This window comes from Trichoplusia ni, chromosome 2, assembly GCF_003590095.1.
Source record: "Trichoplusia ni isolate ovarian cell line Hi5 chromosome 2, tn1, whole genome shotgun sequence".
NCBI lineage: Eukaryota > Metazoa > Arthropoda > Insecta > Lepidoptera > Noctuidae > Trichoplusia > Trichoplusia ni.
This window is the reverse complement of record NC_039479.1, coordinates 6,760,727-6,773,112: the sequence shown is the minus strand read 5'-3', so window position 1 is coordinate 6,773,112 and position 12,386 is coordinate 6,760,727. Positions and strand designations below refer to the sequence as shown.

The window sequence follows — 12,386 nt, the reverse complement described above, 5'->3', positions numbered from 1 at the left end:
ATATATGTAGAATATTAGTATAGAATACAGATTAGACGACCCCTCTACATCAACTGTGACACGATTTTACAACACTAGTTACATACAACGACCACGGTCTAAAATGACGTCATAAATGTTTAAATTAAGGTCAGGTTTATATAAAGTGGCTTTAAAAAAAACCGCCTCCCCAAGCACGTAATTAAATTCTAGTCGCAGGTTTTTCAAATATTCAGATATAACATACCCAGTCTCCAAACAAGCATTCATGAAATTCACAAATGCTTTTCCTGCGCGGGGATCGAGATTTAGGCTCATCATAGGTTATGCATTGTGATTGTGACTCGGCTGAATCGAACCCAAACACGTCTCTTACAAAGTACAAGTTTCCTGCGATAATCTTTACCACTCGGCTATCCGCGCAGTCGACATTTTAACGAGCACATAAATAAAGGTGTATATTTGTTCAATACTTACTCGTATCTCTTTAAAATTGTTTTCTCTATTGTGTTTACCAATATGTATCAAATCATACCTAAAAATGTTGATCCTTATTCAAGTTAAATATAAATCGTTACTTTAATATATTAAAGCCACTCAACACTTCACTGCGTTCTGTTTATGAATCATTATTTCGATTATTTTATAAATTCACTAAGTCTGTTCGAGTAGTATTATTTCACAATGTTTACATACTGTTGTATAATCTGACGAAACGAGAGCTTCCTAAGCATAAGTTTAAAGCAATTAAAAAACCCCTGCCATATGTTAATAGCAATAAAAAAAATACATCTCTACAAATCTATTTAGTGATCGCTAACCAAGGAGGTTTAATGAACCAATTATGTATCGCAGAACATGTCTGGATTGTAAAGAAGGTTGCCTTCCTGGAACTTGAATTACTACTCCTCCCGTTCCTTTACTCGTATTTAGTTAATCTTTATTTCTAGGAAAATTAAAGGCTTTTTTGGGAAGCTTGGGTTTTTTATTCGACTTGACAAATGATAATTGGTCTAACATTTATTATAAGTGATTGCTTCTTCTATTTTTACTTAATGTTTTAGTCAAATAAAAGTTGGTTAAAATGGTTTTAACTTATAAATATTTAACTCTGTAAAATTGTAAATGTTAAAATTAGGTATTCATTTACAGAAATAATATTCCTGGTTATTTAGCACTTGTATTGGGTTCCACATTTATAATATTTTGTCACGTATAGATAAAATAAGTAGGGTAAGGGTAGTACGGATGATGGGTGTACTGAGTGTACTCTTAAGCTTTACTGATGATACATTAAAGGGATTATTGTTGTCTAGGTGGTAGCGTTCTTCCACGGGCTGAACAGCAGCTACAAGCCGGTGGCGGGCAAGGCCATCCACTGGCCGGGTGGGCGCCGCGGGCCGCCGCCCGACACGCCGCGCTGCGGTTTCCTGTGGAACGACCCCATGTGCCAGGGTGGTAAGTGTATAATTCAAACTTGGATAATTTAACTACATAAAGTGTAAACCTAACGTAGTCTGAATATATATATACAGCGGACATGAAACCTCCACCTTTTCATCGTCGGATTAAAAATATATTAAGTTAACTCGTCCAACTTACTCATTTGGTTCAGTTCAGCTGTTGATGATTACGACTACACTCGCGTTTTTGGAAACTGGAATAAAAAAAATTACACTTCAGAGTTTCTTAAAAAAAACAGCCTGAAAAATGGAAAACTAATTGAGAATTATAGGAGCCTGAGGTACTACCAAGTAATTACCTTTATAATCTATTACTCGATAATTCTTTATTAACTAGCCGAGCCGATACAATACCCTCTAATAACATTAATTGTCTCAAAGTAATCCCGTCAAGCATCCATTACTTAATAACTATCGTTCCAATTTGCTGTAGAATTAATGGAATATTGCCACTTTCTGTACATAACTACAATGTACAAGTCACTTCATCTTTATACAATACAAAATAGTACAATTGTATACAATTTGTAAAGAAAATACGATTATACAGTCTACTGCCTCTCATCAAGGCTGCCGTAGCAGTGTCGTAACCGTTGTAGCTCGTAGTTACTACGCCGTAGCGAGTACAGCGTAGCAATTTATATTTTACGGCCCATTGAGACAAACGACTAAATTAAAAGTTTTTTCTTTTGATGGTAGAGTTATGAGTTGTTGCTTTTGTGGGTAAGATGACACTTTTTATGGGAAAATGTAATAAGTGTGAGACTTCGTAACATAAACACTCTGTATATTCGTTTTGGCAGATATCTCTTAGTATGCCTGAACTATATCATTGTATGTCATTTGTAGTGGCAATAAATTATTTACTCGGTGATTTTATTTTACGTAGCTTTGATGTCGACACAAGATCCAATGGGCAAAATTCTATAATAGTTTGTGAAATGCAATGTATCGTATAAAAATATTTTGGATTATTAAGTAAAATTTACTAAGTCTTGCTATGTATGTATATTAAATAACTCCTTAAAAGATTCCATTCAGTCTTTATTCGCAAAGTAACCATAAGGTCAAATCAATCGGTTATTGCGCCCTTGTTTGATGTACTTAAAACTTGTAAAGTTCAATCTCTGCACAAATAAGGCGTACTAAGTAATATTTCAGACAAATCCATTAGACAAACAATCAGTTACTTACGCTTCTTAAAGAGCTACCACCGAACTTTAAAGAAGGTCTAGTTCAGTTGTTGGAGCGAGAAGGAGCATTACACACGGTAGAGCTTCGTCTCTTTTCCACAAGAACAACAATCTCGGTTTAAGGTTTGGTGGTAGGTGCCCAGTCAATATTATTTATCATTTTAATAAAACGGAGATGAGTCTACCTTGGAACTTTTTAATTGAATGTCAGAAGTTTGTAATGGCCGCTCCAATGCCAGTGTTGCAAACTACAAATTTCATGTTCATTTAACTAGTTACTCTATTACAACTATTTGACCTTTATAGTATATTTTAAGCAAATTCACCCACATACGTATTTTATAATTATTCATGTAGCTAGTTCGCGTATATGTACGTAAATACTTAATATTTTTTTGTCACATGTTTTAAATTCCAACGCTCGAAAAACTTCGCTTTAAAAAAATTGAATATTATAATGGAAATCAGAGATAAAAAAAATGGTGATCTTTAAAAAAGCCAACAATTTTTCATCGACCTTCGTAAATTGACATAAGGTATTATAAATGCGTCCTATTATGTTCGGTGTTTGTTCCACGCTGCGCGGACAGAGGCCCAGACTGTTATTATCTATTGTTTCATTGGCCTCGCCGTCTTTCTAATCTTCGCTGTAACAGCTGCCTGCGTCGCCTACAAGTGAGTACCTAGTTTTATCACGTTCACCTCGAAGATGACATTTTTCACAAGTGTTTCGACGATATTGTTTTTGTCTGTAGTTTTTACTAGAATAACATCTGTTGTGATGAGTTTTATTGAACGTGATTGTATTGGAAATTTGGTGTATTTTTTAAAGCCTAAAATCGGTTTGTTTGTAGCCAGAACAATCTCACAGGATTACAGATAAAGATTTTTCACGAATATTAGAATAGTATAGGTCACTACACCAAACCGACTGTGTGCGACGTATCGCGGGTTCACTGCCCGATTCCTTGTAATCTGAAGAGAATGTTGAGTTTATTTGTTTTCAAAACCCCCCAGACACGATAATTAAATTCATGAAAGTGGTTGTCGTTATTAAAAAAATACAACTATTGAATACCAGTATTGGAAAATTATTACTCATACAATATATTTTACTTTTTGAGCCACTTAATAAACAAGAGCATAACTACAGGCCTTTTGTTAAAGAAAACTATAATTTTAAAGTAATCCACCCATTTTTATATTCACATATTAAATTAAAATACTTTTAAGTTTTGTATTTAAAACAAAATAATAGAATTGCCATTGTTAATCGGTACCAACATTGTAATTATGTAATATTTACGGGAAGATGCGAGACAGCTCCAACACAAGTACATTCGTAACTTACCGGAGCTGCCTCAGTTCATGTATGTATTCAATGTTTAAGATAATAATAAAACATTTTTAATTTTTTTTTTTAATTTAATTAACATATATTATTTTGTACATTCAGACAGGCTCGTATAGACGCGGAGTTAAACAACACATCGTGGAGGGTGAGACCTGAGGAGGTGCTGGTGGAGGTCGGCACCGGACTCGGGGCTAGTCCGGCGCTACACAGCATCAATGAAGTCCTCAAGGTACAAGCCGAATCTATATTAACAGATATTGCCCGATCGAAGAATTGTTTATTTATTTACGGATGTATTAATTTGGTACTCAAAAGAAAAGAAGCTTCTTTAGGTAGTTTAACTGTTGCAAACTATTCGCAGCTGCTTTCGAGATTTTTGAAAAAAAAGAACTGTCTACAATAATACTGTAGTTTTCCATGCATCAGTTAGTAAATGACTTGTAATGTAATCCACTGTATACCGGACTCTGTTAAACGATAAATAAAAATGCGTTCAACAAATACTACATTTAATTATAACCGATATTCGATTCTTTTAATCGATGTTACAACGCGACACATCCGAGTAATTGGATCCTTCAGTGAAATGTATTGAACAATTGTTTTTAATTAATTAAAATGTTCGTTTTGTTATCGATAAATACGTGAGGCTTTGTATTTATTGTTCTGTGTCCTCGTTTCTGTATCAAAGGTGTTACAATGTGGCTTATTTTAGTTCTCGTTTTTATTAAATTCCTTTGTTGATTGCTCTGTATGAAAACAGTTTATTTTTAATTAAATAAAGACATATGTTTCAAAGAGCTATTAATATTTACTTTGTATACGATGAGTCATTTTTATTTAATTCTTTCAGATTTTTATGTTGTATGATAAATCAGACGTTTTTATTCAATTTGATGTCATTTGTGTTCTCTCCCCTATACTAGTAAATCATGATTGGGCAGAAATAATAAATATCGGTGTTAAACAAAAAAAAAACTTTGTTTGTAACGAAATTGTTGACTGCACGGATAGCCGAGTGGTTGAGGTCACCACGCCAAACCCACTGTGCGCGTCGTGTCGCGGGTTCGATCCCCGCGTAGGACAAGCATTTGTGTGATCCACGAATGCTTGTTCTGAGTCTGGGTGTCTTTGTGCATGTGAGTTGTATGTTTGTAAACCCCCCGCGATACAAGGATTAAATTCCTTAGTGCGGGAGTCGTTTTTTAAAACAAAAAAAAAAATTGCTTCGAAGTTACTCTCAAAAGAATTAAAAACAGATTGATATTCTTTCAAAAAGTATTTACTTGTTTCTGAAAATCAATTTGGCAGAAAGTAAATCTTTCTTAAGCTTTGGGATCGCGATATTCGGCGGTCATTTGATATTTAAGTATGTCTAATCTTACAATATAAATAAAAGTGAAAAACTAGAACTAAAATATCTTTTATGTTTATGTGTTTCTAAGTATGCAATAAAGCTGAAAATATCAAAGATGAAATATCTCAGAGGGCTCTTATTTTTGAGAGCATTTAATATATATTTTTAATGTAACTGATATTTTGTTACCACATAATGCAAAATATATTTTTTTAAGTGGCAATTTTATTTTTTTGTAAATGGCAATGTGAAAACGGCAGTGAAAACATTGAAATATGTGGCGGAAACTTTTTAAAATTACGTATTTTAAGTTTTTTGTCATCAAAATATACGTATTTATTACTCACGTATATAATAATTCTATAGTTAAAATATAGTAGTCATATATACTCATATACTGGCCGTTAATTTATATTTTATGACGAGCTGCAACAGACAAACTTTGTTAATTAGTTTTTTTGATTTTGTAGTGACTTAAATATGTTATGTGCTAATTTATAGTAAGTGTTAATTTAGATTTTATAACAAGATTCAACAGTCAAACATGTTTAATTAGTTTTTTTGAACTTGAAACTGGATTATGTCCAGGAGCCTTTTTAGACTTTGTACAGAATGACATTTGTCCTGTGCTTTTTTAGTCGAAAAATAAATAAATTATAAAGAAAATCTTGAATTTACTGGATTTAATTCTCATTTTATGTTAATTCTACCTAATTTCTATAGTTATCCCTTGGGTGGAGCGCTCGCGGCAGCACGGGCGCGGCGTCGAACCTGGGCACTCCTTCAGTCACACTCTCATCGTTCACCGTTGGCCTTTACAAAGGGAACAGAGTGGCAGTAAAGAAGATTCACAGAAAGAAGCTGGATCTCAACAAGAAGTTGCTGTGGGAGATTAAACAGGTAAATGAACTGGTGCGTGTATTCAGCAGTTACAGGTTTGACAATATTCCCATTACACTTATAACGTTGCATTAGGTATAAGAATTATGATCTTATATTAGTCAGTGTATTGTATAAAGGTCGAAGGTGAGCTACTTGATTCGGACGATTTGATAATTTTCAATCAGAAAAAAGAAATCTAATGGAAAATCATCGAATAACTCCTCCCGCTTTGGGTTGAGAGGAAGAACGTCTTCCTTTGCCTTTTGTGTACCGGGGCCGTGTCGCTACTCAGACACACTTTAAACTGATACAAAATAGTTCAATTGCGGCAATGTTATAAGAGATTCAATTCCTGTCAGCCGTGTTCAACAAAAACTGTTTAAGGTTTGCATGTATTTTATGCCAATGTAGGCTCGCAACGTGTCTCATGAGAATACGGCGCGGTTTATCGGCGCCTGCGTCGACTGCCCGCTGGTGTTCATGCTGACCGAGTACTGTCCGAAGGGATCCCTCAAGGATGTGCTCGCTAACGATGAGCTGCAGCTTGATTGGAACTTCAGGACATCGCTGGTGCATGATATAGTTCAGGTATGTAACCTTCATGGTCTTGTTTAAGAGGGAGTGGGTTAAGAGTTTAAATAGGATCTGTTTGTGATTAATTTTATTCGCGAAACACGCATTTTTTTTGGGTCAGGAATCATGGTAAAATAAATGTATTGTCGGTCTCTGTAATGAAAACAAAAAACAGAAATTTTAAATATTGAAAACAATATCCCACAGTTCGCTCTATATTAATTTAAATGAATCAGGTTTTCATCAGGAAACAATACTCTATCAGCAAATTCAACTACACTTAACTTACGTACTCTGAATTAATTGTAAGTACACAATATTTGGTCACCTAAAAGATCAAATATCAAGACAGTTTCCTAAAGGTTTTCCTCCAACCTTTCGGCATTGTTTGAAGGACTCCTTGGAGGTACGGCCGCCATTGACTCGTGTTTCTCTTGTTTTTATAACTGGCTTCCCGACCTTGACCGCTATGCTAATCAAAGACGACGGTAATAACTTCAGGTGGCTTTAATTGGGCCCGGTAAACCTCTAAACCTGTTTCCTACAGAATAAAGAGATGGTGTATTTTTTAATTGTTGTGTTGCGGTAATTATGAAATCGGAATCGGGTATCTTGACTTTTATTATGATATATAAAATCACCAGAAAAAGGTGAAATAAAATAAAAGGCAAATAGTGAAGATAAAGTAAGCAAATGTGACTTTATATTCTATACCTATATGTATAGTTGTTATCTTATTATATTTCTACTTATTCATTAATTGCCCTCTCTGATTAAAGCAATACAGCTATGACATTCACAAATCAAGTTTGAAAGTCAAAGCCTCGCACTGAATCATAAAACCTTTGTACGAGTAATAGAAAAAAGTTCGGTTTTATGTTCACAATATTTTGTTCTATCAAATAGAAAAATCGTCTGCAATAAAATAAACAAATTGTTTAATCTTGTTGTGAATTCACGAGTAAGAGAACTGTAGTTTTACGACGGCTCGTGTTGCGTAAAATGTCTTGTGATATATAACAACATCAGGTAGGTAGATGTGTTACGGTTATACCATAACAAGTGCACACCCCTATCTCTTGTCGCAGTAGTATATCTCGTCCAAATAGTATTTCTTGTCACACTAGTATCTCTTGTCACACTAGTATCTCTTGTCACACTAGTATCTCTTGCCACACTTGTATCACTTGTCACACTAGTACTTCATGTCAGCCTACCTATTTGCACCTATCCGTTGCCGTACAATCTCTTGTTGTGTATACTGTCGACATTTGCATATTTTATACATTGCTTGAAATTACTTCTATTTATTTGATGCGACGATGTACTTAATTATGAGGGGAATATGGCATCAGCTAGCGATTAAACTCTGGTTGAGACCAAAACTAGTGGTGCGATCCCGATAAACAGGCGTGAGTAAACCGGTGAATCGATTTTACCAAAAGTTACTAAAAAATCGTAGAATTTGTAGCATGTTGAAAGTCTATTAAATTCATCAAATTAATGCACTGGATAGTTAATAAAATTTAGTACCATGATTAGGTGAGACGACGATGTTTCACTAATACAGCACAAGTTAAGCAACCTCGCGCTAGGACTTAGTTTACAAAATAAATATCGAGAAAGTTTGAAAGCAACTCGTTACAACTCGAAGCTCGATTTAGGAGAGAAGTTTGTGTGCCCTTTACAAGGATTTACATTATTCTTGCAAGTAATATTTCTTCAAGTTTTTTAAAAGAAAGCTTTTTGTTTTAATCTTTATTAACCAAGACTGTTAAACAATTTCTTGAAACCATTTTTCATTTTTTCGTTACATTAATAATTAAATAAATTTGATTTCAGAACAAAGATAACTATGAACTAAATAAACAATTAGTGAGCCTGGATCATTTTATAATTCAATTTTAAAACTTTCTCTTCTAAATTAACCAAAACCTTCACCAAATACTAACATAATAAAACTTTTACTATCACGCACCAACATTTTATCCATCGGTCGTTACTCAGGGCATGTGCTACCTACACGGCGGGCTGGGTGCGCACGGCAAGCTACGCTCTTCAAACTGCCTCATCGATGGACGCTTCGTGCTCAAGATCTCCGACTACGGGCTGAACACCTTGTGCACGCCGACAGACTTGATAAAGGATGACACCTATTACTACAGTAATTATAACTGTCTCTGTCTGCATGTCGGTCCTACCCTCGGGATTACTGGTGTTAATCAAATTAGATCCTGTCTTGTGATTTCCGTATTGGATTTCATGTCGTAATGTTGATGATATCCCGTGTTATTCATTCAGTTTAACTTAAAGACGTTCACCGACTATTTAAAAAGGTTTAAATGTAACCAAAAATTGGTGTATAAACAAAAATTGGCTTACAAGTATCACAAGGTTCACTTTTCCGCTATTTACAATGGCCAATGAATTAATATAAATTTGATTAAAATTACACTATTCGTGGTCTCGTAAGCATTATTAAGATTATTTACGATATTGCGAACGATTATTTCAATTCAATATTTGTCGTGCTCAGTACTTTTTCTATTCTACGGTGGTATGTAATAATGAGAATATTTCAGAGCTACTCTGGACGGCGCCGGAGCTGGTGGCGGCCAGCATCTACCCCGGCGCCTCTGCCTCTCTCAAGGGTGACGTCTACAGCTTCGGCATCATTCTGGAGGAGATCGTGCTCAGAGCGGGGCCTTTTCATCATTATACACCCACTTTGTCTAATAAAGGTTACTTTAGTTATTATAAATTAGTAAAACGTTTATTTTTGTGAAATTTCTAAAATTCGGTCTATTTTGATTCGTCGTATTATTGCAAACGCTTTATTTGCAGGGTTATCTTCCTCTATGCATTTTTTATCAAAATGAACCCATGCGTCCATTTTTCGACTTGAAGTATACCTTAAGAGTGGCTTGACTTCGTAATTCTATTTTCTGTATCTAGAATTTAAAATAGTAACAAAAATTGTCTGTTCGAACAATTTGCTTAATTTACAGGTAATAGTTTGTGCAAAATTTAATGTACAAATTGCCCATAAATATTCAAAACAAAGTGGGCATAAATCGCCTTTAAAAAATTCTTTGTTACGCTATCTTGCGTGCTTCTCTAAACATTTCCAACCAGTGTCAGAAAGTCTGAATTTAAATAATAAAGAAAAACAAAGTTTTCGCCGCGAAACTTTTAATGGTATGCGAAGTACGTTGATCCTTTATGGAGAATGCCGGGGAACGATGTTATTTACAATGTTTGGATCTTCATTATGAGGGCAGCAAATTCCAAAATATTCAAGGAATTTCTTGTTTTTGTTCCAATGATTTAAAAGGGCAATTTAAAGGTGTTTTTGTCGGTTGTTTGCGTTACCATTTTATCGTTTGTTCCTTTAACGGAAGTATTAGCTAGCTGAGAATTCCATTCGTACATTACATTGATATTTCTGAATAATTATATTTTTTTTTTTTTTTTTTTTTTTTATTGGAACTAAAACACAAATTATACAGTAAAAAATTTACGTACGATAATGACTGCATTAGTTATAAAACTGTGTCGCAGCCAATAACGCCCATACAAAAAGGTTTGCGCGTCAGCGTTCCAGCGTAGAGAAGTTATTTTAATTAACTTTAAATAACAATTACAGATAAAAAGAAAATATGGTATAGTATAAGTGTGTGTGATGTGGTGTGTGTGTGTGTGTGTGTGTGTGTGGGTGGTGTGCGTGCGTGCGTGCGTGCGTGCGTGTGTGTGTGTGTGTGTGTGTGTGTGTGGGTGGTGTGCGTGCGTGCGTGCGTGCGTGTGTGTGTGTGTGTGTGTGTGTGTGTGTGTGTGTGTGATAACGTACGAGTTTTGTATGAGTGCGTGTTGACGTATGAATTGCGTGTTAAGAAATTTTATAATTACATTTTAACTAAGTTTTCTAGTTCTTCATAGGTTAGACCATGTAGCCATTTATCAACTTTGACCCGACATTCTCTTAGAGTAAGGGAATAAATTTTCAATATTTTGTTGACACGATTGTACAAAATAGGGCTTAGGTATTTATTTTGACGGCTAACTACTAAGGTGCTGACTGGCTCGGTTGAACAGACTCTAATAGACCTTCTTCCTTGTTTAATGAGGTCAGCATCGAAGGGCAGTTCGGAGTGTTTGCGTAGTATGGTGCTAAGTACAAATGAGTGTCTCACTCTCGGTACCTCACATAATGCGTAGAGTTCACTTGTGGGGAACCGTATTGGTTTATGTGTCATAACTTTTAAAATAGCCCGCTGCGCCCTTTCCACTCGCAGTAATGAGGTTTTTCCAGAACTGCCCCAGGCTGTTATACAATAGGTTATGATAGAGTGAGCCAGAGCATAGTATACGGTTTTCAATGTAGAAAAGTCAGCAGAAGCTCTCAAGTTTTTAAACACATATATTAATTTACGTACTCTACCCACCAGTGATTTTATATGTTCGTTCCAAGTCAATGTACTATCAATATAAATACCAAGATACTTCATGCAATGAGTACGGTCAATTTGAGAACAATTGCAGTCCTGGTTTGAATTGAGGTTACATATGTGAGCTGTTAGTGTGTAGGCATTAGTCGGTTGTGATGTTATACGCGGGGAAAAGGTCATAAATTTAGTTTTATTTAAGTTCAGGGTCAGCAGATTATTTCTTAACCAGGTCATAGTAGCCTGCAGAGCAGACTCAGCGTGAAGACGCGTATCGGACCAATCATTACCATGTACTACTATTGCAGTATCATCTGCGTAAGTTATAATTTTGGAATTTAGTAAAGGTAGGTTGCAGAGATCATTAATGTAAATCAAAAATAAGGTAGGTCCAAGTACGCTACCTTGCGGAACACCGTAACTGAGATTTTTTGGTCCACTTATGTAATTTCCTATTTTAGTAGTCTGAGAACGACCTGTTAAGTAACTTGTGAGAATATTCAGGGGCAAACCTCTGATTCCAAGTCTTTCTAGCTTGTTTAGTAAGAGTGGAATAGAGACCGTGTCAAACGCTTTAGAAAGATCTAGGAAAATTGCCAATGTTTTTTGTTTATTGTTTAGGTTTTTAGCTATAGTATTTGTTAATTCCAAAACTGCGTCTTCAGTACTTTTGCCGGATCTAAAACCATATTGATTCTCAGCAATAATATTTTGGGCTTGCAAGTAACTGAGGAGCCGACTATTGATGATTTTTTCTAAAATTTTTGATAAAGTAGTAAGTACAGAAATTGGCCTATAGTTGTCGACACGGTCTCTAGCTCCACTCTTATATATAGGGTAAACTAAACCAGTCTTGAACACCGAGGGGAAAACCCCTGTAGCAAAAACAAGATTGAAGATGTGACACATGACTGGGATGAGAATATGCCTTGCATTTTTAATAAGTGCTGTAGAAATACCATCACATCCAACTGCACTCGTAGAGTTCAAACCGACAATAATCTTATCAATTTCCTCGCAATCAGTTTCGAAAATAGCCATAGAGTTTTGATAGGTACTCATTGTGCGGGGGTCTAAGACACGTGCAGAGTTATTATGATCCGAATCAATTTTGGAAGCTAGATTCTTTCCTACATTAACAAA

At 35.2% G+C, this 12,386-nt stretch overlaps 1 protein-coding gene across 1 annotated transcript in view; it reads left to right on the top strand.

The window, feature by feature from the left end:
• LOC113505438 (atrial natriuretic peptide receptor 1) overlaps positions 1-12,386 on the top strand; it is a 51,832-nt gene that overhangs the window by 33,056 nt on the left and 6,390 nt on the right. The window contains exons 10-16 of the mRNA XM_026888116.1: positions 1,296-1,437; positions 3,226-3,310; positions 4,092-4,209; positions 6,070-6,246; positions 6,640-6,816; positions 8,809-8,965; positions 9,384-9,542. Of these exons, the coding sequence (XP_026743917.1) occupies positions 1,296-1,437; positions 3,226-3,310; positions 4,092-4,209; positions 6,070-6,246; positions 6,640-6,816; positions 8,809-8,965; positions 9,384-9,542 (1,015 nt within the window). The remainder of the gene's footprint in view (positions 1-1,295; positions 1,438-3,225; positions 3,311-4,091; positions 4,210-6,069; positions 6,247-6,639; positions 6,817-8,808; positions 8,966-9,383; positions 9,543-12,386) is intronic.